Source organism: Microcaecilia unicolor, chromosome 4 (genome assembly GCF_901765095.1).
Source record: "Microcaecilia unicolor chromosome 4, aMicUni1.1, whole genome shotgun sequence".
Lineage (NCBI taxonomy): Eukaryota > Metazoa > Chordata > Amphibia > Gymnophiona > Siphonopidae > Microcaecilia > Microcaecilia unicolor.
In genome coordinates this window covers 35,964,154-35,992,057 of record NC_044034.1, presented here as the reverse complement: position 1 = coordinate 35,992,057, position 27,904 = coordinate 35,964,154, and the positions used below count along the sequence as shown (strand labels likewise).

At 43.8% G+C, this 27,904-nt stretch overlaps 1 protein-coding gene across 6 annotated transcripts in view; it reads right to left on the bottom strand.

The window, feature by feature from the left end:
* Positions 1–313: 313 nt before the first annotated feature.
* Positions 314–27,904, bottom strand: part of TMEM126A (transmembrane protein 126A) — a 38,856-nt gene continuing 11,265 nt past the window's right edge. For 2 of the 6 annotated variants that reach the window (XM_030200109.1, XM_030200112.1), the window contains exons 2-5: positions 16,256–16,458; positions 14,376–14,569; positions 11,716–11,830; positions 314–585 (exon numbers count right to left, since the gene is read on the bottom strand). In XM_030200109.1, the coding sequence (XP_030055969.1) occupies positions 381–585; positions 11,716–11,830; positions 14,376–14,569; positions 16,256–16,365 (624 nt within the window). In that variant the 5' untranslated portion in view covers positions 16,366–16,458 and the 3' untranslated portion in view covers positions 314–380. Of the gene's footprint in view, positions 586–11,715; positions 11,831–14,375; positions 14,570–16,255; positions 16,459–22,409; positions 22,483–26,715; positions 27,048–27,904 lie in introns of those variants that run through there. The other 4 variants (XM_030200114.1, XM_030200110.1, XM_030200111.1 and 1 more) reach the window with 4 other exon arrangements.

The window sequence follows — 27,904 nt, the reverse complement described above, 5'->3', positions numbered from 1 at the left end:
CCAAAGTTCCATAGAAACATATGGAACTTAGCCTCCCAAAGTGCTTTGAAAATATGCCTCTTTATCCTCCATTGCCTCAGGTACAAAATTAGATTGTGAGCCCTTCAGGGACAGAGAAATACCCAGTGTACCTGAATGTAACTCACCTTGAGCAACTACTGAAAAAGATGAGAGCAAAATCTAAAATAATAATAATTTAACACACCCTATCTAAAATGTGCCTTATAATGCACTGCAGCTTTTATGCTCGTATGACAATGGTAGTCTTTGTTGAAACCAACAAAAGTAAAAAAAAACCCCTCTTTCACTACTATAATGGTGCATGGAGGCAGCTTTAATATTCCAGATTTTACATGTGCATTCTGTTTCCTCTTCAAACATTAGTCTTTGAGTTCTTCAATATCTGACCCAGCTGGAGGAAGTTGGAGCATTTTAACATATATTCCATAATGTCTGGAACTGATGTAGCATCCAAATGCTGCTTGGAGGATCAAAACAAAACTCATCTTCCTTAGTACTGGCTGAGAGATGGTGATCCAAAATCGTACAATATTTCCTTTTGTTGGAAGGGGATTTGTGCTGTATCTAGAAACAAATGATGAAAAATCAGAGTTAAGCTGGCTAGATGCTGCCTCTGGAAATACAGGACATGATTATTGTAATGTTTGTTAGCTTGTTCTGAAACTGTGACCCCGCTGAATAGGGTGATGCTGGCTTTTAATTTGTGCTTTTGGTAGAATGGGTAAGAAAACAGACACAATTAAAGACATTGGCTTTTCAAACCTTACAGTGAATGGTTTGGCTGCTTCTGTTGGGGTTAGTGGCTCCAAATGGGTTAGTTTTGTGTGTAACATGACAGCAATGAACCTCACTCTTAAGCCAGAATACATAGAATATGTCAGTCTCTCAAATTTACTGCTAGTGCTTCCCAATAGTACTTACATTGTGCCAAGACTGTTTCCTTCTGCAGTTCATAAGATAGTAATGTGTACATGTGCGTGGTTTGATTCTTAGAAGTACTACTACTAATCATTTCTATAGCACTACTAGACATACGCAGCGCTATACACATTATATGCAGGTACTTTCTCTGTCCCTAGAGGGCTCACTATCTAAATTTTGGTACCTGGAGCAATGGAGGGTTAAGTGACTTGCTCAATGTCTCAAGGAGCTGCAGTGGGAATTGAACCCAGGTTTCCAGGATCAAAGCCCGATGCACTAACCATTAGGCCACTCCTCCACTTGCACCATTACATAGTAACATAGTAACATAGTAGATGACGGCAGAAAAAGACCTGCACGGTCCATCTAGTCTGCCCACGATAAACTCATATGTGTATACCTTACCTTGATTTGTACCTGTCTTTTTCAGGGCACAGACCGTATAAGTCTGTCCAGCAGTATTTCCCGCCTCCCAACCACCAGTCCCACCTCCCATCACCAACTCTGGCACAGACCCCGTATAAGTCTGCCCTCCCCTATCCTAGCCTCTCAACCACCAACCCCTCTTCCCCCCGCCATCCAATTTCAGCTAAGCTTCTGTGGATCCATTCCTTCTGCACAGGATTCCTTTATGCCTATCCCACGCATGTTTGAATTCCGTTACCGTTTTCATGTCCACCACCTCCCGCGGGAGGGCATTCCAAGCGTTCACCACCCTCTCCGTGAAGAAATACTTCCTGAGATCTTTCCTGAGTCTGCCCCCTTCAATCTCATTTCATGTCCTCTCGTTCTACCGCCTTCCCATCTCCGGAAAAGATTCGTTTGCGGATTAATACCTTTCAAATATTTGAACGTCTGTATCATATCACCCCTGTTCCTCCAGAGTATACATGTTCAGGTCAGCAAGTCTCTCTTCATACGTCTTGGAACGCAACTCCCATACCATCCTCGTAGCTTTTCTTTGTACCGCTTCCATTTTTTTTAACATCCTTCGCAAGGTACGGCCTCCAAAACTGAACACAATACTCCAGGTGGGGCCTCACCAACGTCTTATACAAGGGCATTAAAACCTCCTTTCTTCTGCTGGTCACACCTCTCTCTATACAGCCTCGCAACCTTCTCGCTACGGCCACCGCCTTGTTGCACTGTTTCATCGCCTTCAGGTCCTCAGATACTATCACCCCAAGATCCCTCTCCCCGTCCGTGTCTATCAGGCTCTCCCCACCTAACACATACGCCTCCCTTGGATTTCTACTCCCTAAGTACATCACTTTGCATTTCTTCGCATTGAATTTTAATTGCCAAATGTTAGACCATTCTTCCAGCTTCTTCAGATCTTTTTTCATGTTTTCCACTCCCTCCGGGGTGTCCACTCTGTTGCAAATCTTGGTGTCATCCGCAAAAAGGCAAACTTTACCTTGTAACCCTTCGGCAATGTCACTCACAAATATATTGAACAGAATGGGCCCCAGCACCGATCCCTGAGGCACTCCACTACTCACCTTTCCCTCCTCCGAGCGAACTCCATTTACCACCACCCTCTGGCGTCTGCCCGTCAACCAGTTCCTAATCCAGTTCACCACTTCGGGTCCTATCTTCAGCCTTTCTAGTTTATTCAAGAGCCTCCTGTGGGGAACCGTGTCAAAAGCCTTGCTGAAATCTAAGTAGATGACGTCCATAGCACGTCCTTGATTTAATTCTCCTGTCACCCAGTCAAAGAATTCAATGAGATTCGTTTGGCACGATTTCCCTTTGGTGAAACCATGTTGTCTCAGATCTTGCAACTTATTGGCTTCCAGGAAATTCACTATCCTTTCCTTGAAACCATTGTTTGAGCATAGTGTAGCGGCAGTGTCCACAGCCTCCAAGAAGGAAATTAAGCCACTGCTCAACAGCAACATTTAGGACTAGATTCAGTAAATGGGCGCCAAAAAAATCTGCGCACAGCACTATTCTATAAATGGCGCTCTGAATTGCACGCCATTTATAGAATATTACTTAGAGCCAATTTCCGCACCAAACTTTGGGCATCAGGATTTACACCAACTGAAACCCAGTGTTAAATCCTGGCACCTAAGTTAGGCACAGATTGCTGGAATTCAGTAATACCGTGCGCATCTTTCATGAATGCCCCTGACCCACACCCCCTTTTCAGTTGCACGTTATAAAATGTGCATGCGGATCTTTATAGAATAGCGTCTAGCAAGATAAGTGCACAAATCCTAATTAGAGCCAATTAACTGCAATAATTGGTTGTTAGTGCCCAATTATTGCTGGTTAACGGCTCATTACTCAAATTGTGCATGCAGTTTTGGGCATCATATATAGAATTTGGGGGTTAGTGGCTAAGTTTAGGTCATGCTTGTACTGGACTACAAAAGGAAATATGTCCTGAACCTCAGTCAGAAGATTGTTATGGAAGTAGATGGGCTACATAGGAAAGCTGAAATGGGATTACAAATAAGTTTACTGGACAATTCTATAACTGGGCGTCTGCAGTTATGTGCACCTGTCGCACATAAGTGATTAGAAAATTTAAATGAATGTTGGGTTGGGTGCAGGGATGGGAAAAAAAAACTGTGGGGATGGTGAGGGGATGGTACCAATATGATGGGGATGGTAAGGGGATAGTAACAATATGAAGGGGATGGAATAGTGACAGAATGCAATTGACTGAAGATAGGTGGGAATGGGAACCAGATTCTCCGAGAACAAGCAAACCTATAATTCTCACATGTGGGTAACGTGGGTCCGTGTTGCTAGTCCAGAGCTTTTAACAAGCTTTAAACAGGTCTTTGAGTGCGAGACGCGCCATACCACACATGCACAAGTGTCCTCCTGCCAGCCATGAGAACACAGGACCAGCAGTTCTCTTTTTTCCACGGTGAGGAGAGGACACGTTTTTTTCCCCACTCCTCACAGCTGGTTCAGCCTTGGGTCTTTTTTTGTGCCTTCCTTTTGTTTGTTTTATATACCTCTCTTGGGTTTTCTTCATTTTATTCCTTCCTCCTATCTTCTTAAGATTATTTTTCCCCTCTTTTTAAAGTTTACTTCCTTGTACCTCACTCGCTAGGCCACGTTTAGGCCTAAGCCCCGGTCAAGTTTTTCCCTCCTCCTTTTCCTGGTGCTATGCCCTTTTTAGCTCCATTGAGTCATTTGATTTGGCTAAGGCTTTTTTCCTTTTAAGTCATCAAAGGTTCCTTAGTAGCTTCAAGCACTGCAATCAGTGCAATAGGACCATCTCTGGCAAAGGCACCCATTCTTGGTTTGGGGTGTTTGAGGCCTGGTCATACCTCTGTAAACTGTATTCTCTGTCTTTCTATGAAGAAGAGAACACAATTAGCCAGAGAGGCTCAGAGAGAAAAGATTTTTCGAGCCAGCTCCGAAGCCTCAACGTCAGTGTCAGCATCGGTGTCTCCTGTGTCGACATTGCATCGGGTCCATATGGCTGCAAGACCCTTGCACACTGGGAATGACTGTGCATCAAGTGGGTCTGCACCTGCTTCAACCTATGCAGGCCCCCTGGGACGGACTAGCGTCGGATCTGACCTTGAGGTGTTATGAGGACTCGTCGTCCTCTTCGGCACTGGGAAGCGTTGATGCTAGGCATCGGAAGAAGTATTGGCATCGATCCCCTATTGGCGCCGGGAGGACTGCTCCCCCTCCACAGAGGAGGTGCCAGTGTGTGAGTCTCTAGACAGCCAGGACCAGACACCCGCTTTGATCCCGCAGATTCAGCACCCCAGCCTTTCCCGATGTTGGTCCTCAATGAGCGCCCTTATCAGGGAAACTAGAACCCTGGATTCTTCTGGGCGAAAGATGTATCAGGCCTCCATGATCATCTCCTGTATCCAACTGTACCAGCTCTACACGAGCCTGTATTTGCAGTCCTTGGTGCACAGTAAGTCTGATTTGGCAGACTCTCTCCCATCAGTGCAGGCTAAATCTGATTGACAGCTGGTCAACAAGCAGAAGGTGTGTCATACGTTCTTGGTCAGGGATGATCATGTCTGCAACAATTTTGATATGGCCTCTAGGATCTCTGCTCAGAGTATAGCGATGCACAGACTCTCAAGCATGTGCTTGTAGAGGAACTCTCCGCCCTTCTCAAGGCCCATGTGATCGAATCCATTTCACCAGGGGAAGAAGGGAAGGGATTTTATTCCAGGTACTTCCTTGTGCAAAAGAAGATGGGTGGATGCATCCCATCATAGACCTAAGGGGCCCAAACAAATTCCCGGTGAAAGAAAAGTTCAGGATGATTTCCCTGGGCACCCTTCTTCCCAAGCTACAGGAAAACGATTGGCTATGCTCTCTGTACTTAAATGATGCTTATTCTCATATCCTGATACTTCCAGCTTTGGCTGGGGACACGTCAATTCCAGTATCGTGCCTTTTGGCCTCACGTTGGCTCCCAGGGGTTTCACTAAGTGTCTTGCAGCAGTTGCAGCATCACTATGCAAACTGGGAGTACACGTGTACCCCTATCTCGACGACTGGCTGGTGAAGAGCATGTCGAAGGACGATGCTCAGGAGTCCATGTGAAGGATTATTCAGGTGTTAGAGCTACTAGAGTTTGTTTTAAACTACCCCAAGTCCTATCTGCTCCCTGTCCAGTGACTGGAGTTCACTGGAGCCCTGAAAGACACTCGGCTGGCTTAGACTTTTTCTCCCTGAGGTGCGGGCAGACGCTCTTGTCACCCTTGCCACTTGAGTCCGAGCAGCTCAGCATTTCACAGATGTTGAGGTTGTTGGGCCACATGGCCTCTAGTGTTCATATGACACCCATGGCACTTCACTTGAGAACTGCCCAGTGGACCCTAGTTTTCCAGTGGTGTCAGGCCAAGGGGAAACTAGAGGATGTCATCTGAGTTCTGCCAGAGCTGGTTCAGTCCAATTTGATTCAATTTGACTCTGGGACTCCCATTCCAAATTCCACAACCCACAAAGGTGCTGATGAAGGATGCATCCCATCTAGGGTAGGCTTTGTCTTCAAGATCTTCCGAGCATGGAGCACCCCCCTCAATGGATTTCTTTGCCACTCAGTCCAATCACAAAGTCCCTCAGTTCTGTTCCAGGCTCCAGGCACATGACAGGGTAGTGTTGGATGCCTTCCTCCTTCATTGGAGGAAGGACTTCTCTATGCATATCCTCCCATTCCTCTTGTGGGGAAGAATTTGCGGAAACTCAAGCAATACTGTGGGACCATGATCTTGATCATTCCCTACTGGCCCCGGCAGATCTGGTTCCCATTTCTTCTGGAGCTATCCTCCAAAGAACCATGGATTGATTTCTGACCCTCATCATGCAGAAAGAGGGATCTTTTTTGCATCCCAACCTCCAGTCTCTGGCCCTCGTGGCCTGGATGTTTACAGCTTAGAATTTCTTTGCAGCTTCCTAAGGGTGTCTCCTGAGTCTTGCTGGCTTCCAGGAAAGATTCCACTAAGAGATGTTATTCTTTCATATGGAGGAGGCTTGCCGTCTGGTGTGAGGGCAAGGCCCTAGATCCTGTTTCCTGCCCTACACAGACCCTGCTTGAATTACCTCCAACCCTGTGATCCAACTGCCCACCCCTCTAAGGCCCTTCCATTATTGAGGGCTTAAGGGCCATGTACCTAGTGTCCCAAGGGTAGGAACAATCAGAATTTGCTCCTGCCTTGCTGGCATTGTCTCCAAAATTGCATCCTTAGCAGTACTACTGCTAGAGGTCATGTTTCTGTATTTTGTGATTGCATGGACACAGCATGATTTGCGGTGTGCTTTTGGTGTTCACTACACGTTGCATTATGGGTTTTTTTTTCACAAAAATGTTTACTGGCAACATATGATTCAAAACACCAAACAATAGAACCACAGACATGAAATGACATACAAGTTTTGAAAGTAATCCCCCTCCCCCCATAGCCAATAGGAAATGCATTTAAGATCCTACTGCATGAAATAGGTGTTAATGTGTCCCAAAAAGGTGTCCACATTTGTAAAAAATGATTGCCTTTTAATGAAGATAAAATTGGACTCCCTTTGCACTCCAGAACAGACAGCTGAATCATAGCTGATCTCCAATGTGAAACCATAGGTGAACTTGAAGAGAGCCAGGCTTGCAAAATTGTCTTTTTCACCATCAGCACCGTGCGCTTCAAGAAAGCCTGCATTCTGGGTGCATCCTTGGATGCAAAATACATCAAAAAGCTGAAATTGTACTGGAGTCTATACTTGCCATCAAAACTGAGAAACATGACGGGCCAAAAGAGTCCAATAAGTGAGAATGGAAGGACAAGACCAGAACATGTTGCCAAGGTAGGCCCCACCATGCTCACACTTAGGGCACAGATCATCAGTTCTTAAAGTTGTAGGCCCCTTTGAGGAGAAATGTAAAAGCGCAACAGAAATTGTATTGCAGTTCCCAAAGGGATACGCTCTCAGTTAAAGTGTTTGTGGAAGCAAGACAAGTCTTCAATTGCTGAGCCTGGGAAGCCAAAGGAAGATCAGCCACCCACCTTTGAGCCAGGAGGGTGTAGTATAATCAATATCCAGGAGCTTGTCAGGCAAATAGTTGTGGTAATATTGTAAGAGATCAAGAGTTGGGCATCTAAGCCAAGCATAGTATTGTAAGAGTCCCAGACGTCTTCATTCAAAGAGGCTATAGGCAAGGTTCTAACACAGTGGCAAAGTTGAGCATAGGCAAGAGAGTCCTGAAAGGATGGGTTCCACTGAAGAGTCCTCTATGGGTTTGAGATGACCCATCTCATCAATTACATGATATAAGTAGTGTGCCTTGCCAGCTAGCCATCTCTGAAAAATTGGGGAAGTTCCTCCCACAGAAAAGGCTGCATTACTTGCTATGGGAAACAAAGGGGGATTCTTCTCTAGAGAAACAATGGAATTTACAGAGGCAATGCCATGCTTTTCTAACAGGTGTAAGGATAGTGCAAAATTAGGTGGGACTTGACCCTTACCAGCAGGTGCATGGGGTCAGTAGCTAAACTGATGCGGCTGAAACAACTGAATTTCTGTGCCTGTGCAGGAAAAATGTGGAGTCCCTTGGTACCAATCAGTCAAGTGACGTATACAGCTGGCTATGTTCAAAAGACCCAATCCACTCTATTTTTGTGGTAACATCAGCTGGGCAGTGGGGCTGCGGGCACGTTTGCCCTGCCACAAATAGAAAGGGCCCTCAAGAAAAACTGCTCATCCTTATATCTTACAAAGATGGGGAGGGTATGCAATACATAAACCCATTTTGGTACTAAAATCATATTGTATAGCACAATCCTGCCCAGCAAGGAGAGTGGCAAAGACCTCCAGCTATGCAGGGTTTGATGGGCAATAACCTTCAGCGGCCCCCATGTTAAGTGCATATAGTTTTTACAAGTCCGAATAGACATAAACCCCCCACATATTTAAGTTGACCTGATGCCCACTGGAGAGGGAAGGTGCCCACCCAGCCTTCACGAAGGACAGATGGTATAAGCAATCGGTAGATGTCAAATTAAAATTAGAGTACAGAGCCCATTTCCTCATCAAGTAATCCTAAAATTCTTTGTCTTGGGTCAGGTAGAAGGGGAATCACCACAACCCCAGACTCACACTCCGCTGTCCCAGGTCAACGTCCACCCAAAGAAGAGTGTGATCTGAGACTTCCATGGGGCCTATAGTCGCCCCTCTAACCTGGGAGAAAAGCGACTGAGAGAGCAGAGTGTAGTCAATACAAGACCAGATATGATGCACCCTAGAATAATGAGAATAGTCTCTCCTGGTAGGGTTAAGCAACCTCCACAGGTCTATTAAATTTAACATCTTGCAAAAAAGTCCCGGCAGAACCTCCTATCTCCCTGTATTGCAGACCCCCCAGGGGACCATTTATCCAAAAAGGGGTCCAATATCTGGTTAAAATCTCCCAGGACAATCCAGGGGGAGTCTGAATGACACAGGCCTAACTGTACCAATTGTTGAAAAAATTTGGTATCATACTGATTGGGACTACACAGAGAAAAAGTCTGACCCGGGTAGTTAAAATGTTCAAGAATATAGTGACCATCACCACCTCCAGCAATCAGCTTTGTGTGAAAAGGAGGCTTCTTTTCAAAGCACTTAGCCTTCCAAAGTTCCACAGAAACCTATGGAACTTTGGAAGGCTAAGTGCTTTGAAAATATGAAGGTAAACCTTTCTTGATAAATACAGCGACTCCCCCCCCCCCCCATGCTTCCCTCTGGAGGAGGAGGAATAACATTCTCCCACCCACTGCTGTCGCAGTTTAGCATGCTCTTCATCCATTAATTTGGTTTCTTGTAAACACGCCACTGATGCTCCATGGTGTATCAATAATGACAAAATCATAGATCTTTTAATGGGAGAGGTTAACCCCAAGACATTCCATGAGATAAAGTGAGGTGCCCCTGTTTTAGCCACAGTCCCATTCGGTTGGCAGACAAAAAAACAAGGGTCCAGCTATAAAATATCCCTAGGGTGCCCAGCCTCACCCCAGGGAATGTCACGTACGGCACACCAGAGACAAAAAGAGCACTATCATATCGCCCCTAAGAGGGGGTGCATATACAGGGCATGAGCAGCAATGCAAAACAGCAAGTGTATATATATAATCTACCCAATACCCATCCCATCCCCCCACAACTCCCCCGCCCCCTTCACCCCAATCCCTTTATTCCAGAAAAACGTCTCTACCCTCCCCTGCGGAGGAAAGACTTAGTCATGATCATGATAAGGGATACCCTTCTCCCTCACACATAAGAACCTGATATGGCAGAAAAAAACAAAACACTGCAACTATGACCCCCCCTCCCCACTTTAGTAAAGGTGGCAAACCCAAGCTCCAAAAGCTCTAAAGATTCACACTCTCAGCAAGGTTTGCAATGTAATTTAGACCAAAGGCAAAATGTTCTATGCAGACAGTTCATGATAAGGTATTCATCAATTCGCGTGACTGATCAGCTGAGGCATATGCTAGCCGTGTACCATTATAGAGTACTTTCAGAGTAAGTTGGATATTGCAATCTAAATTTCAATTTCTCGCCCACAAGCTTTGCACAGGTGGCTGTGAACGCACGACGATTAGCAGAGAGTGCAATAGAATAGTCTTGAAAAATCTTGAAGGAATGACCTTCAAATTGCATTTGTTCCCTATTGCTTTTGTATAGACATAAAATAGCAGTTTTCTGTTTATACTGATGGAATTTAGTGATGATCACACGAGGCCTGGAATCCCCGTCCCGCAGGGGCCCGACCCAATGCACCTCGTCAAGGTGCACAGGGGCACCGCCCCTCCCCCCTCCGAGGGAATCGTGACTGCAACCAAGTCTTCAGAGTAGTAAGCAGGGAGGCCTTGGGGATCGTTTCCGGGAACCCCACAAAATGCAGGTTCTCTCTCCTGCTGCGATTCTCAAGATCCTCAAATGTTTGCTGCTGTCTGTTAAGGAGCACCTCCAGGTGCACCACGTCAGCAGCCTGGGTCTAAACAGTGTCCTCTACGTCTGACACCCAACACTCCTACTCACCTGCCTGGCGGGTGAATTCTGAGGTAAGTTGTGCCAGTCCAGAAATTTGTGCCGATAGGTAAGTGAAACGAGAGTCAAAAGCTTTTACTACAGCCTCAGTAAGCTCTGGAATAAAGGCTGACACATCTAAGGTCTGCGCATGAGAGAGAGAGAGAGACACCGCCATCTTGTCGGCCTGCACTTGAGCGCATTCTTTCTCTTTACATGGGGGTTTAATGGCCTTTGGATGTGCTAAGCAAGTAATGTAGCCACCCATAAAGTTCTGTATCAGTATAGCACTGGAAATAAAGTCTGAAAGAAGACTCACAGGGGGGTCAATTAGGGAGATACAGAGTGGTCCCCGAGTAGTGCACAGAGAAAGCGTCCGGCTCCGTTCACAGCATCAGATGACCCCCCCCCCCCCCACCCGCATTATAGTTTTTACACAGTAATTAACTGCTTTATATGCATTTCCATATCGCCACATTAGTGCAAGACAAGCTATGTTAGTGTCCTTTAAGTCACATTAAGGGACAAATAACGTGACTTAAAGCCCCAATGCAGCTTCAAAACTTCCCCATACATATTTAGATGAAATGAGAGATGGGGGGGGGGGGGGGGGAAGAATACAACTGAGGCATTCAAATCCTGGAAGCTATAAATAATGCACAATAAGAACTTTATTCAAGAGGAAAGAAAGCCATAGTACAAGGAGTAACTATACTGGTGGCTGGGGGGTGGGGCAGAGTAAAGAGCAACTTCAGAAAGTATTTTTTTTTCACAGAAAAAGTGAAAGAGTGGTGAATGGGAACAGCATCCCAATAGAGAAAGAAGGGGAGAGAAACACTCCGCTAGGTATGTAAGAAGGATAATCATACGGTGGTAAAATTGAATTGGAAGAGTAACAATCAGGTTTGGTGTTCGGCCTAGATCTGCTTGTTTGCAGTTCTTAGTTCATCTCTGCCTCTCTTTGTAACAATGGTTGAACATTCTTCTCAGATGTTTACACAGGGTGTAAAGACATTCTTATTACAAGATGCATTTGGAAGATAATTATTTCCTCCTCCTCCTCCTATTCTCCTCTACTATTTGATAATGTATTTCTTTTCAATCTATTTGATTTTATAATTTTAATTTTATAAACTGCTTAGTCAGTCATCTGATAGATGGTATATCAAATTTTTAATAAATTAATTATCCAAGTTTCAAGTTTAACAGTTTCTACACACCATTATTGGCAACAAAGGTTTATTGGATTTAATAACAACATACAAAACATACCTGGCTGCAAGTCCTCCATTTACAGGAATAGCTAACAAAATGGGATACAGGCCTCCAATAACGGAACCAATTAATGCTCCTCTGACGATGACACAAGTTTCACAATTTAAGTCACCTAAAATAAAAAAAAATGCATAAGCCATTTTATTATTAACTAGTTCATGTGGAAAAAAAGAGTTTCTTTTATTGTTTTAAAAAAAAGACAGAATAACAAAAGAATAAACAAAGCAGCATCTGAGTCTCCAGGACTATCTTCACATTACACCAAACCACAGACAGCTTATTCTTAACATCTGGAGCAATTATGCCTATCTCCCCCCCCCCCCCCCCCCCACACCCCATTTTTGTTTTAAATACACGTCTCCAAAAAATACAGAATTTAACTCGAACTGTGCACCTGTGGTATCACTGAACCAGAGTTTTCTCAAGTGGAACATAGTAAGACAAGAGCCATAATCAGGGACATAGCATTATTTCTCTACACATAATTGATTATGGCTATGTCCGTCAATAAGTTTTTGTTTTTTTTACTAATTCTTAGTATGCTTTCCACCTTATAATTGAAAGAGAAAAACGCCTAGATTTCAACCCAAACCGGGAGATAGACGTTTATCTCAGAAAAACGAATAAATCGGTATAATGGAAAGCCGATTTTGGACATTTTCAACTGCACTCCATCGCGGAAGCGTACAAAGTTGATGGGGGCGTGTCGGAGGCGTGGCGAAGGCGGAACTGGGGCGTGGTTATCGGCCGAGGAGAGATGGGCGCCTTTAGCCGATAATGGAAAAAAAGTATGCGTTTGTAGCTAGAATTTAGGGCACTTTTCCTGGACCCTGTTTTTTCACGAATAAGGCCCCAAAAAGTGCCCTAAATGACCAGATTACCACCAGAGGGAATCGGGGATGACCTCCCCTGACTCCCCCAGTGGTTACTAACCCCCTCCCACCACAAAAAATGATGTTTCACAACTTTTTATTTTCACCCTCAAATGTCATACCCACCTCCCTGGCAGCAGTATGCAGGTCCCTGGAGCAGTTGTTAGGGGGTGCAGTGGACTTCAGGCAGGTGGACCCAGGCCCATCCCCCCCCTACCTGTTACAATTGTGCTGCTTAATGCTTAGTCGTCCAACCCCCCCAAACCCACTGTACCCACATGTAGGTGCCCCCCTTCACCCCTTAGGGCTATAGTAATGGTGTAGACTTGTGGGCAGTGGGTTTTGAGGGGGATTTGGGGGGGCTCAACACACAAGGGAAGGGTGCTATGCACCTGGGAGCTCTTTTACCTTTTTTTTTGTTTTTGTAAAAGTGCCCCCTAGGGTGCCCGGTTGGTGTCCTGGCATGTGAGGGGGACCAGTGCACTACGACTCCTGGCCCCCCCCCCCCCCCCCACGAACAAATGCCTTGGATTTATTCGTTTTTGAGCCGGGCGCTTTCATTTTCCATTATCACTGAAAAACAAAAACGCCCAGCTCACACATTGTCGAATAAAACATGGACGTCTATTTTTTTCGAAAATACGGTTCGGTCCGCCCCTTCACGGACCCGTTCTCGGAGATAAACGCCCATGGAGATAGACGTTTTCGTTCGATTATGCCCCTCTTTGGAATTCTTCTGGAGGTTATCTAGCTGATATTTTGCAGATGCACACTTGTGCGGCCTTTGAGACCTGAGGCGGCGGTTTTGTTGTGTGTTCCTAATTTACATAAGAGTAGCCATACTGGGTCAGACCAATGGTCCATCTAGCCCAGTATCCTCTTTCCAAACAGTGGCCAAGCCAGGTCACAAGTACCTGGCAGAAACCCAAATCGTGCCAACATTCCATGCTATAAATCCCACCCCCAGTGCGCTGTTATATCTAGTGCTACAAAAATTTATTTATTTTTGTAGCACTGGTGTGTACCAGACAGTAATCGGGCAGTGCCACGTGCTGCCTTGGTTACCGTCAGATTAGCAAGGGAGCCCTTACCACCACCTCAATGGATGGCGGTAAGGGCTCTCCTCTGAAATGGCCACAGAGCAAGTGCTTCACTTGCCACATGGCCATTTCTTTAAAAATAGGAAGACCTTTCTTTTACCCACTGAGGTAAAAGGGGGCCTCGGCACATGTCAAAAACATGCACCCCCGCCAGTGCAGGCCCCCTTTTTCCGCAGCTTGGTAAAAGGGGTCCTAAGTGAGGAACAAAATTACATAAAAAATGAAATAATACATTACAAACAACGCACCATGAGATGTCATCAAAACAAAATCAGCAGTGTAAACAAATAACAATATAAACTGAAAAAAAAAAATTCTTAAGACATAACAAAAGTGTCCTCATTGTTCTAGTAGTCCATATACCTGAGTAAAGAACTTATGTTTACTCATGTTTGCATTGCTTTATAACAAACAAAAAAGAAAGAAAGAAAGAAAGAAAAGAAGCACAAAATGAAAAAAAAAACAAGCAGATGGTATCTGTGGAGTGCAATTAAAATACTTCTTAATGATTTGTGGGGTGGTGCAAACAATTTTTTTTAATGTGCACTTTTAGAATGTTTCACATAAATCTGTAATTCTTTGTAAAGACCCCTTTAAGATGGAGACAACTGTTTATTAAAAAGAAGATGGATTATTACATACAGGAAAGCAAATTGTGAAAACATAAATGTCATCAGAAATGTACCCGATAGCAAGGGCTGGCACACACAGCCATTGTAAGTGGCCACTGTTGTCAGAAAGGGAAGGACAGCCATTGGTATGTTGGCTACAATGCGACCCTGCGTGATGTTCAGAATTCGCCTAAATAAGCTATTTGCTATTAATCCAGCAAAAGCTCCATTAAATCCCATGAACAGAGAACCATATGAAAACAGCTTTCTGTGGAGAGAAAAAAAAAAAAAAAAGAAAACTTTCAAAAGTATTCCTTTTCTTTTACAACTATCTCGCCTGTGGTCTCATACCTTTACTCACAGAAATATGTATACCATACATAATGCCCTTTTAACCTCCCGCTGTCTCCTTCCAATGTTTCAAGGTTTGGTTCCAGTGTTTATATTCCTTAACAACACTTTGATTGTCTTGTATAACTCTTCACAATGTAATCCATAACCAAGTTGTAACAAATTGTATTTCCATCATTCATATCGTATTGTAAGCCACACTGAGCCCGCAAAAAGGTGGGAAAATGTGGGATACAAATGCAATAAATAAATAAATTTAAGCCACATATTCTTTCTAGCTTCTGCTTGTTTAACCAAAATTGCCAAATCCACCCAAATGCAGGTTTATTTCATACTGGAACAAATGGACCTGAGTCTGCTTCCCACCAGAACCCACAGAGATCCAGCTTTATTTCCCATCAGAGCTCCCAAACCTACACAGACCCAGGTGTAATCGACACCTACCCAGATCCAGGTCTATTTCTCATTAGAACCACCTGATCCAAGTATATTTTACATCTGAATGACCAGATTCAACTGGATCTAGGTTTAGTTCAATTCAAACTTCTCTTACTGACCTATAAGTGCATTCATTCTACCCCAGTACCTCTCTACTCTTGTCTCTCCCTATGCTCCCCCCCCTCGGGTACTCTGTTCTGTAGATAAAACTCTCTTGTCTGTCCCCTTCTCCTCTATTGCTAATTCCAGACTCTGTTCCTTTTATCTCGCTGCACCTCACGCCTGGAATAGACTTCCCGAGCCTGTATGTCTAGCCCCGTCTTTGGCTGTTTTCTAATCCAGGCTAAAAGCCCACCTCTTTAACGCTGCTTTTGACTCCTAACCACTACTCTCTTGCCCTGTACCCTTCTATCCCCTCCTCTTTAATTCCCTTACCTCTTAGTTGTTCTGTCTGTTTGCTTGTCCTATTTAGACTGTAAGCTCTTTGAGCAGGGATTGTCTTTTCATGTTTGGTGTACAGTGCTGCATATGCCTTGTAGCGCTATAGAAGTGATAAGTAGTAGTAGTAGTAGTTCACATTGGTATTCTATCACTGTTCTAATGTAAACATGCCTAAAAACAATTTCATTCAATGTAGAATGACACATCTGCCACAACTGAAGGATACGGCTTTTACCTATTTCCAGTTGCGTACCAAGGGGGGGGGGGGGGGGGGCGGTGGGGGTGGTCCGCCCCGGGTGCACGCCGCTGGGGGGGTGCCGCGCGCCGGTCAGCGTCGTTGGTTTCCATGCTCCCTGTGCCCCGGAACAGGAAGTAACCTGTTCCGGGGCAGAGGGAGCATGGAAACCAACGACGCTGACCGGCGCGCAGCACCCCCCCCAGTGGCGTGCACCCAGGGAGTTCTTTCGCCAGGGTGGGGGGGGGGTCTCTTCACCGGGGGGGGGGGGGGTCGCACTGTACGGGGGGGGGGGGGCGCTGCACCCGGGTGGGGGCGGGGCGCATCGGCGATCCGCCCCGGGTGTCAGCACCCCTCGGAATGCCACTGCCTATTTCCAAGGAATATCAAACAAGGTCCACTGGGAAAGAAGATTCATAATTAGAACAGAAGCCCCCAAGAATTTTTACCATAAAGAGCTCTGGAAAAAAAAAAAAACATGCCTCTTACCTCTCATGTTCAGGAAGTCGTATAAACCTTTTAGCCAATAACTCAATGATTTCTGATTTTGAAATCTGTAATTGGCCCTCAGGGGAAAATTCAGGTGCAATCCCCACCATTTTTCTGTTCTGAAAGTAGTTGTAGTTATGTTAAGTGCTGAAGCAGAAGTCTTTATGGCACCATGCTACTCCTTCATTGCATTTCTCTCTAAACTAATGCAAACAGATTACAATCAAAAGACACACAATGGCTGAGCTTTGACATATATGCAATGCAACTGTTCTACCTTACCATCTCTATTTTCCTTTTCTCTCCTCTGTTGTTTTGATTTAGTGCTTTTACCATATACTCCGACAATTAATTCCAGAGCTTAATTGTACACTGAGGGGTCCTTTTACAAAGGCATGCGTTTTTTGCGCACGCTAAAAATAAATGTGCACTAAATGTTAGAGGCACCCACATATTCTTATGGACATCTCTACTGTTTAGAGCAGGCTAATCATTAGTGCACGCTAAAAACACTAGTGGGCCTTTGTAAAAGACCCCCTAAATGAAAAAAAAATTCTGTTTTAAATGTGCTACTTGGGGGGGGGGGGGGAAGTCATCATGCAGCGTTAGGGCCATAACACTGCTGTTCCCAAAAATACTGCAGCGATATTAAAGTCGCAACAGGTTACTGATTAAGGAGATGCAAAATAAGCAAATAAAAGTTTTGCATCTCATTCATAAGCAAATGCCCTAATGCGACATGTGGTGATATACTGCAAGTCGCTTTACGGCCACAGAACCATGGTAAAATAACCTCAGTAGCTGTTGTGGGGGCTCATTGAGGTGGGGAGGGGAAGGGCTGGACTGACCATCGCAGGCCCAGGAGTATTGGGATGTGGCTTGGCAGCCTGATGCTCCTGGACCATGGGAATAATGCTGCTTGCAAGTGGTCAGTGGCCAATACTTATGTTTAGTGCCACCGACTATGGCCATTACTTCAGAAACATATCCACAGGTAAACTGCAGCATTTACATGTGTATATTGCATACACATATATATATATATACCAATTTCAGAAAGCAGCTATTTACATATGGTGATTTACACCATACACAGATTTCAAGGGTTTGTGCTTAGGTAGAACTAAAATCTATACATGCATTTTCCATTTTACAAAGGGAATACATATGTACAGGGAAAAATTTCCATGTCAGGAAATTTCCTGAAGTTAAAAGGCAAACATAGGTTTTAAAAATTGCTCTTTTTGATCAGGGTTTACATGAGGCATAAGGTTGTGGTTTAAATCTATTCGCCGCAACCCGATGCTCCTGGCTGGAGTTTAAAGGGGCTATCATATAGATATGGCCTCTCCTGATTCTATAGATATGGCCTCTCCTGATTCTGTCCCCCCCCCCCCCAGCAGTAGTAACGCAAGACTACCACTAGGAGTGCTATTTTTCAAAAGGCGCCAGGCTTGGCAGGAAAAACTGGGCATCGCTCCTGCCCCAAAACTCCCATGGACCACCAATGAAGTACCTGCTTGCCACTTTAGCGGTATTGGAACATGTGGGCTTGGACCTTGTAGAGGGTGGGAGAGGGTTCTGATTCACAGCTGGAAGCATCCGGCCGCAGCTTTGCAGCCTGATGCTCCAGGCTGCTAGAAAAGCACTGCTTGCAGGATGGCTCGTAAACAGTTCAGCTTATTTTCGAAAGAGATCGCCAGCCATCTTCCGACACAAATCAGGAGATGGCCGGTGATCTCCTGAACCAGGCCAAATCAGTATTATCGAAAGCCGATTTTGGCTGGCGCCAACTGCTTTCCATCGCGGAGCCGGCCAAACCTCAAGGCAGGATAGCGAAGGTGGGACAGGGGCGGGGCGTGGTTAAGAGATGGCTGGCTGCCCCCGATAATGGAAAAAAGATGGCTGGCTCTGACGAGCATTTTGCTGGCTGCACTTGGTCCATTTATTTTTAGGACCAAGTCTCAAAAAAGTGCCCCAATTGACCAGATGACCACCGGAGGGAATCGGGGATGACCTCCCCTTAATCCCACCAATGGTCACCAACTCCTTCCCACCCTAAAAAACAAACTTAAAATTTTTTTTTCCAGCCTGTATGCCAGCCTCAAATGTCATACCCAGCTCCATGACAGCAGTATGCAGGTCCCTGGAGCAGTATTTAGTGGGTGCAGTGCACTTCAGGCAGGTGGTCCCAGGCCCATCCCCCCCCTACCTGTTACACTTGTGGTGGTAAATGTTGAGCCCTCCAAACCCCCCCAAAACCCACTGTACCCACATGTAGGTGCCCCCCTTCACCCCTTAGGGCTATGGTAGTGGTGTAGAGTTGTGGGGAGTGGGTTTTGGGGGGGGGGGGTTGGGGGCTCAGCACCCAAGGTAAGGGAGCTATGCACCTGGGAGCAATTTGCGAAGTCCACTGTAGTGCCCCCTAAGGTGCCCGGTTGGTGTCCTGGCATGTGAGAGGGACCAGTACACTACAAATGCTGGCTCCTCCCACGACCAAAGGGCTTGCTTTTCGCCGGATTTGAAATGGCCGGGCCCAGTTTCCATTATGGCTGAAAACCGAACCCGGCCCTCTCAACATTTGACCTAAATGTTGAGATTTAGCCGGCGCCAACCGTATTATCGAAAGAAAAGATGGCCGCCCATCTTTTTCGATAATACGATTGGCTCCGCCCCTTTACGGCGCCAGCCACATAGTTGGCCAGCGCCGTTCGATTATGCCCCTCAGTGTTATTCATTTATCACATTAATCATCAACCTGAAGGACTGTTAAACCACAGGTTGCTGACTACCGCGGTAAACCATAAAGTGTGATAAAAGGCAATCTTTTATCACATCTTGATAACTTTCTCTCTTAGTTCCCAATATAATGTGTGCCAACTCCCAATATGTGTGCTGTTACATAAAATTCTAACAGAGAATGATATAATGCAAAGTGTAATCTTTTTCTCAAGAAATCACTCATAAGTAAATATTTCACTAGAAACTGTAACATTCCATATTGTATATGTCATCATTGTGAGCTGTGTTTTAGCTACAATAAAATCTTTTTATTAACATAACCACCTTTGGATGGTCTTTATTAGACAATTAACTGGGAAAACTGGTATTGTCCCTATAATTCCAGCTGTGGCTGGCTTTGTTAAACTTTAATTTTGAGGTCATTACTATATCAAGTGCCTTTTCTAGTCAGCAGTCATATTCCTCTAGTGCGGTCTCTGTAGGAATAAACTTTCAAGCCAATTTTATAAGACTCTGTTTATGAATTAAACTGACAAGAGCATCATGGGATATGCTATTGGCTTGCAACGTCTCAAAGACTTTCAGGGTATGAACGACAAAAACCATTACCTGACTCCAGCTTACCTTCCTGGTTAAGTCTTCTAGAAATAAGCAGCATCTTTCTGTGCTAATCACTGATTGATACATATCTTGTCTCTAAGCCAATGACTCTCAGCCCAGCCTTTAAGATACACCCAGCCAATCAGGTTTTCAGGACATCCATAATGCATGAGACAGATCCAATGGAGGGAGCACATGCAAATCTATTTCATGCATATTCATCATGGATGCCTTCAAACCCAGACCAGCTACGTGTGCCCTGAGGACTGGGTTGAGAACCCCTGCTCAAAGAAAATGTTGGGATGAATCTTAAAAATTGCAGTCTCAGCACAGGAGATTCCGGAGGAAGAAAGAAATGGACCAATAAGACAAACTAATCATAATACCTAAATATGCATTTCTCTATAAACAGCTGAGAAAAATGTTTGGGGAAAAAAATGTCATGGACTTGATCAATACCATCACTGCTGCCAACTAACTGCTTCCGGACCTGCCTGTCTTCCTTCCTCCATTCTATCCATTTTTTGAACACTTATTTATTCTGAGACTGATGAGATTCTGCAGCTTTAACTGTTGCCAGCATCTCCATCTAAAGATGCATCACTACAGAGTGAGAAAGCACAGAACATGTTCCCTTCTCAAAGACTGGACTCTTAAAAGTTTGAAAATTGCCTCGATCAATCTTGGGGAATATAAGTATATGTATCATAGTAAGAAAATAAACATTCATTATTTCTAGACAGACAATAATAATCCATGAAATAAAATTCAATAAATTGTAGCTACCTCTACATTCCATAGACAAACATGCTATCCAAGTAAGCTACTGCATCGTTGACTATCATGAGGGCCACAGTTATTTTCAGTTATAATTATCTCAGGGGCTGAAGTCAGGTCAAATGAGAGCTTTTGGAAGCTGTCATGTCCCTCTGGCGTAACAAATGTGGTGAGCTAAGCACATTCCCCATCTAATGGGATCTTTCAGTCCACATATTATGGCTTATCTTGCCAGTTTGGTCATTCTCTCTTCTGGTGCAGATAAAATTATCGAAAGGGGGAAATTAATTTTTATTACATTTAATCATTTATACACATAGGTGAACTCTCTCATTTTATTTTGGACACTGGAACCACAGGTTCCTATCACTCGACAGATTCAGTTTGCTTTTTCAATTACTCCAGTCATTCCCATGCATTCCAGTCCTGCCTTCACCTCCGGTATTAGTGATATCAAGGTTGCTATCCCATACAGTTCTTGTATAAGGCAATACTTTGGGAGTTAGGTTTGATGGCCTGCTATACAACTTTTAGGAAGAGGCTAAAGGCTTCGCTGTTCAGCATGGTCTTTTGAACCTTGTTTTGGCATGGTGGCAAGAGGACTGCTTATATGGTTAGCAAGTCTCTCTGAAGGTAGATGAGTGCAACAGTGGAAGGGGTAACTACAGTTGTTGACCCCTAATGCACCATATCTTAGTGGAATGTGGCCATGTCAGATGTTCCCCTTGTTAAGGGTGTCCTTTGCTGAATAAACCTTTGATTTTATCAATTGGATCCTTGTGTTTGATGCTCCTTTTTCTTTGTCCCTTGTTGGTGCTGTAGCACTCACCTTTCCCTTTGTGTGGGCCCTGATACAGTAGACTTCCTTCCTTCTATACAAAGAGGGCTAGGCTTATTAAAGTGTACTGCCACATTAGCACATGCTAACACTGTTATACATGTTATTAGTAAATAGGTCACATTACATAAAATGCCACTGGAAGTAAACACATGTGGCAACACACTAACACCTTTCAGTAAATCTAGTCCAGAGACTGATCATAACCTGCTTGTTGGAGGTTCCACCACAAGGCTGTTAAGACATCATTTACACGAGCCACCATAGCAAACCTCACACATGTACTTGATAAGGAAACAGAACTGGTAGAGGCTATTAGATTGTAAGCTCTTTGAGCAGGGACTGTCTTTCTTCTATGTTTGTGCAGCGCTGCTTACGCCTTGTAGCGCTATAGAAATGCTAAATAGTAGTAGTAGTAGGCTGATACTTAAAGCCTCACTCTCACCCAAAGAAAGGAAAATGTGCAGCAGAACAAACAAAGTGGGTGTCACCTCAATCTAATACTGTTTGAGTGGGTCTAGACATACAACTATTTCCCCTCTTGCTTTCAAAGATCTGCTAGAAACTCCAAATAATTACATATATCTCATACCAGGGCCGGTCTTAGCAAGTGCGGGGCCCTATGCAGACCAATTTGGTGGGGCCCCATCCTAGCCCCGCCTACCCTAGCCCCGCCCCCACCCTAGCTCCACCCCATTGATACGATTATTCCATTTTTAGAACATTTTTTTATTTACGAGATTTCAAATAAAGACAAATGAAGCTAAACTTATACAAAAAAAAAACTGATTGAAATAATAAGCACAATGCTATCATGAAACCTCCCCTCCCCAGAAATTATTCAGTTCAAGTCCACTACAATTAGTAGCGGACCCAAGCCGGGGGTGGATGCCGCGTCGGGGGTGGCGGGAGCGGAGTGGCCGAGCCGCGGGAATGGGGATCATCTCAGGCGACTAAGGCGAGCAGCGGCGGAGGTCGGAGCGGAGGCACAAGCGAGGCAGAGTTGAGGCGCTGCGCGAGGCCCTCTTAGGCACGCCGCGCGGGGCCCTATGCGGTCGCCTTGGTCGCCTCTGCCTAAGACCGGCCCTGTCTCATACTGGGGGGGGGGGGGGTATGAAACTTTCATCTTCTTTACATAAAAATATTTTCATGTGAAATAAAGGAAATGCTTTAAGTTTTAAAATAAAATAGACTTACCCTTGATCAAATAATTCAAACATGGATAAGAGGGGGAGAGATGTTTAGAGCCATATCACGAACCCCAAAACAGCTGAGTAGAGAATAAAGTACCCAACTTATTCTTTTCACCTAGCAAGTTAAGTGAGAATTTAAACATATTTTTTGCACAAAATGTTATTTGGCACTTGTGGGCATCAATTTATTTATTACATTTGGTATCCCACCTTTTCCCCACTTATTAGTAGGCTCAAAGTGGCTTGCATAGTTCCAGAGAGGTGGTTACAGACTCCGGTGTGAACAAATACAGTATAGGGGTACTATTACAGTGACAAGTACAGTAAAGAAGTATCGGTAAATAGGTTGGGGTGATTCAGACAAAATGTTAGGGTGTGATCATGCGTCGGGGTTGAAAACTGTCTGTTTCCTGATTAAAATGCCATATTTCATTATTTGGTGTTTATGTCAGATACTGTGGGGTATGCCTTCTTGAACAGGTGAGTTTTTAGGGTTTTTTTTTAAATTTTGGATGATTATTCGTAGATTTCAGGCATTTTGATAGAGAATTCCAGAGCTGTGTGCATATGTAGGAGAAACTTGATGCGTATATTGATTTATACTTCAGGCTTTTACAACTTGGGAAATGAACAGTTAAGTACGTTCTGGCTGATTCAATTGTGTTTCTAATTGGTAAGTCAATTAGTTCAGACATATAGCACGGAGCTAGACCATGTATTATTCTGTGAACAAAGGTATAAATCTTGAAAGCGATATGTTCCTTGATAGCCAGTGGTTTTCCCCGGAGGGGTTTTGCGCTTTCAAATTTAGATTTTCCATAGGTAAGCCTGGCTGCCGTATTCTGAGCGGTCTGTAGTTTCCTTAGGATTTGTTCCCTGCAACCCGCATATACTCCATTGCAGTAATCGAAATGTGTTAATACCATTGTTTGAATCATGTTGCGAAAAGTTTCCCTTGGGAAGAATTGTTTTACCCGTTTGAGTTTCCACATTGTGTGGAACATTTTCTTTGTAATGGCAGTGGCTTGGTTCTTTAGCGTTAGGTTGCTGTCAATAATAATGCCGAGGATTTTCAGGTTGTTATCTGAGATTGGAAGAGTGTGTTCCAGGGTATGTGCGGCTGTGGGGTAGTTTGTAAAATGTTGAGATGAAAGAATAAGGCAGTGTGTTTTTTCTTTATTGAATTTTAGTTTGAATGTCATAGCCCAGGTATTCATTATGCTTAGGCTGTTTTTTATTATATTGGTGATTTCTGAAAGGTTCGATTTGAAAGGTATGTATATTGTGACATCATCTGCATACAGAAAAGGGTTAAGGCCTTGATTGAAAAGAGACTTGGCTAAGGGGGTCATCATTAGGTTGAAAAGGATGGGTGAGAGAGGCGATCCCCGAGGTACTCCGCAGTCGGTTTCCCAGGATGGAGAGATGCTGGAGTTTGACTTTACTTGATATGACCTTGTGGTTAGGAACCCCTTGATCCATTTGAGTATATTCCCTCCAATTCCTATCCTGTCGAGTATACTTAGTAGTATATTGTGGTCTACCATATCGAATGCGCTAGACATGTCGAATTGAAGTAGGAGAATGTTTTTACCTAGTGCATTTTCTTGCTTGAATTTGGCAAGAAGAGATACCAGTACAGTTTCTGTACTATGGAGGGGTCTGAAACCGGATTGTGCTTCATGAAGTATTGAGAATTTGTCGATATACTCTGTGAGTTGTTTGGTTACTATATTTTCCATCAATTTGGTTGTCAATGGGATGGATGCCACAGGACGATAGTTGGTGACATCATTTGATTTCTTCTTGGTGTCTTTTGGTAATGGTGTAAGTAAAATGTTGCTTTTGTCCTTGGGGAATAAGCCTTGTTGGAACATGTAGTTTAGATGGGATGTAAGATCTGCAATGAATCGGTCAGGTGGTGATTTCATTAAATAGTTGGGACATGCGTCAAGTTGACAATGAGCAGATGAGAGTTTTCTGGTTACCTGTGCAACTATTTCGTCTGTAGTCTGGGTGAAGTTTGACCAAGACCGATCTGCTGGATATTCTCCAGAGTGTGGGTCTAGTTCATCAAGGAAGGTATCAAGGTTATGTTTTCATGAGACATAGTTTTGCGTATGTTGGAAATCTTTTCTTTAAAGTATTTGGCAAGTTCTTCTGTTGGTGGAATGTTGGCATTTGATATGGTAACTGGTTTGGTGTCTAGTAGTTTGTATAATTTCTTCATGTCCTTGAAGTCAGTTCCAACTTGTGCTTTATAGTAATTCCGTTTGGATTTCTTAATCTCATTTTTGTATTTTCTTTGTGATTCTTTCCATGTTAGTGTTTGGGTGTTTCTATTTTTTCTCCATGCTCTTTCAAGTCGTCTAGATATTGTTTTTAGTATTTTCAAATTGTCGCTGAACCAAGGTTTTATTGGGTTTGTATGAGGTTTTTGTTCGTATAGGTGCTATTTCATTCTCTTTTCCCATTCCACGAGAAAGTATTCAGAATCAGCTAAAACTGCCCAATTGTTGTCATATATTGATTGCCAAAATGTTTTTGCATCTACACGACCTCTTATATTGTAAGTTGTTTTTTCTTCTACTTGGGGATGTCCCTTCTTCAGCCAATGTAAGGTTAAATTTAGTTTGAAGTGATTGGACCATTTATGTTCTGTTGGACCATTTATGTTCTGTTATTATGAAGTTTCGGTCTGTTGTAAATTTATGTACAAGTAAGTCAAGTGTGTGACCTTTTATGTGGGTAGCGTTCGAGTGTGGCCATTTGAAGTCCCACAACTGGAAGAATTCCATGCATTCTTGTACACCGTTTGGGTTTGGGTCTTCTAGGTGGAGGTTAATATCTCCTAAGACTAGTACATTTGAATTAGATGTACAAGTGTAGTTGATATGAAGTCCATGAAGTTTGTCTGGGCATCGTTCCATTTACCTGGTGGTCTGTTGAATATGACACAATTCAGATAGTCAGATAAGGTTTTATGTTGAATCCTGATTGAAGCAATTTCGAGTTGCGATGTAATTGACATTGCAGTGGTCCCAGTGATGAAATGAGATCTGTAAATTAGGGCGATACCTCCTCCTCTTTTTCCCTCTCTGGTCCAATGTAGGATTTTGTATACTGGTGGGCACAGGTCCAGGATTATGGGATCATTTTGGTCATGAATCCATGTTTCGTTGATGAACAGTAAATCAATGGCTTCCTTTGTGATCCAGCCTGTTAGTGTTTCTGTTTTGTTTACTGCGGATCTGGCATTAATGTAACCTATTTTAATTATATGGTATGATTCTACTATATTTGAAGGCCAGTGAGTCTATAACTGTCTTCATAAATAATTATTTATGAAAACTTGTGTAAGCACACAAAAGTTCATTGTTAAAGCTGTATGCTATATGTTTTATTGGAAGGGAATTACAACTGTAGAGAATAAAATAGCCATAAATTGGAAATACAAATGTGCATTCAAAAACTGTACTGGAAACCTCATGAACCCATACTCTGCATTCAACCCATAGTACCCCCCCCCCCCCCCCCAATAACTACAAGCTACAAAGATATCAGATACACTTTCCCCCAAATTAACAGAGAACATCAGACTTCCACAAAAGAATGAGCAGGTAAAGTTCTATACAATTCTGAAGTAAGGAGTACAAACAGCAGCTATAGCAACTAAGTATGCCATATGCTGTCAACAGACAAAAAGTATAATCTGAGCAGTGACATGGACCAGTACGAGGCCCTATAAACTGTTCACGTTATTGCCCTTTACTACTGCAGTAAGTTTCTAAAGTGCTGTTTGTGTAATTTTATTTTACTATTATCACGATTATGCTTCTTTTAGTTTATTTTATGCAATACTTTGATAACGTACAGATTCGCACAAACAGAAGTTTCTGAATCAGAATGAAACACATTAATACAGCAAGTATTTCTCTGTCTGGTGTAACTGACCTTGAAATACCATTTCTACTACATAAGGCACATGCAAAAGAAAATCTCCTTGCAAATTATTTGCAAAAAGGTAATCTCTTTTCTCCACTTGCAGTGTATGACCTGAAAGCTCTAACGCATCTCAAACTCTGGCGGTGCCCACGCTAAACTGGAAGCTAGATCCTGGAGACTAAGGACGAGCATGTGCATAAAGAGTAACACACAGTGTGCTATATAATTAAAACAAAATAGTCCCGGTACACCTTACATATTTATTTTAACTATGACTGATATTTCCAGCTCCACAGAAGAACGTCCAGCAAGGTAAGCGTATAATACCAACAAGTCAGCTCAAATACCTCTTCAGTTCTACTTACTACTACAAATTCTTTTCCTCCCCGAGGCGGCAGGCTTATGACATCATCAACATGCGCAACCTAAACTCCATACCACACCTCCTTGATCGAAACGGTAACTCCCATCGCAGGATGTGTGTATACATGCTGGCGTGCTTTGAACTACAACCCCATCAGCCCATAGGTTCTGCTGCTCGATCTGAATGAAGAGGACCTCCTCGGAATAATTCTGCTGCGAGATGTATCTCACTCAATGCACATGCTTCAGATCGAGCCCAACAATGATGTGATTTGTAGTTCTCAGCAAGCTCACATGAGCCATTGGACTATACTGACGATCACGTTAGATCCGGTGGGGAAGGGATGTTGTTGAAAAGTGGCTTTTCCCCCCCCCTATTACATATATTCTGATGGAAGCTGTGTTCTGCAGTTGAACTATCGTTCACAGTAAAAAGATTTGTTGCATTTGAATATATAGCAGGTGTGCCTGAAGTATTTTTACATTTGTAAATTTGGTTCTGACTGTTTGGGAATTTAACCAGCTTTACTAGAGTATTCGTTATTTATTAGTACTGTATTTTTGGACGTTGTCTGCTCAAGGACATGTATAATCATCACCATTCTCCTTGTGCTGTGGAAGTCGGGGTTGATGGGATCCATTAAAAAGCGTCGGATGCCTTTATTTGAAAGGATAATCTTTTTGTTTTTGTACTTCCCAACAACGCATGGTGAAATCTATGAATGCGAGATGATGAACTGTCCGTCTGTCTCCTTCTAAAGCCATTTCTCCCGACGACAAAGGAGGGATCCTTCAACCCTCAACAGATGCGTTTCTCATTGCTCATGAATACCCGAGGGAGTCTCTGCAGCCATCTTCCAGTACCGCACAATCTCCTTGTGACAGTGAGTTAGGTGGTTATGGTTACTCAACCAGAGAGCGACGAACGATCCGGGCTCCCGTTCTTCTTTTCCTGTGTGTCACGAGAACGTGCTTCTGATTGGTCACCTTTCTCCCAGCCACTGTTAATTAGCCATTCTATTGGTCGGTGACGGGGTTGTGGCCTTTGAAGAAGAGAAGGACGACGAAGAGGTCAGCGGTCCTTCCGTTGCCATGGGAACTCGGGAGGCGGCCTTGCGGCTCGTGGGAGGAGTGGCTCAGGTTCTGAGAGGAGCTCGCTCGGGCTACCTAGTGGCCACCACAGTAGTGTTG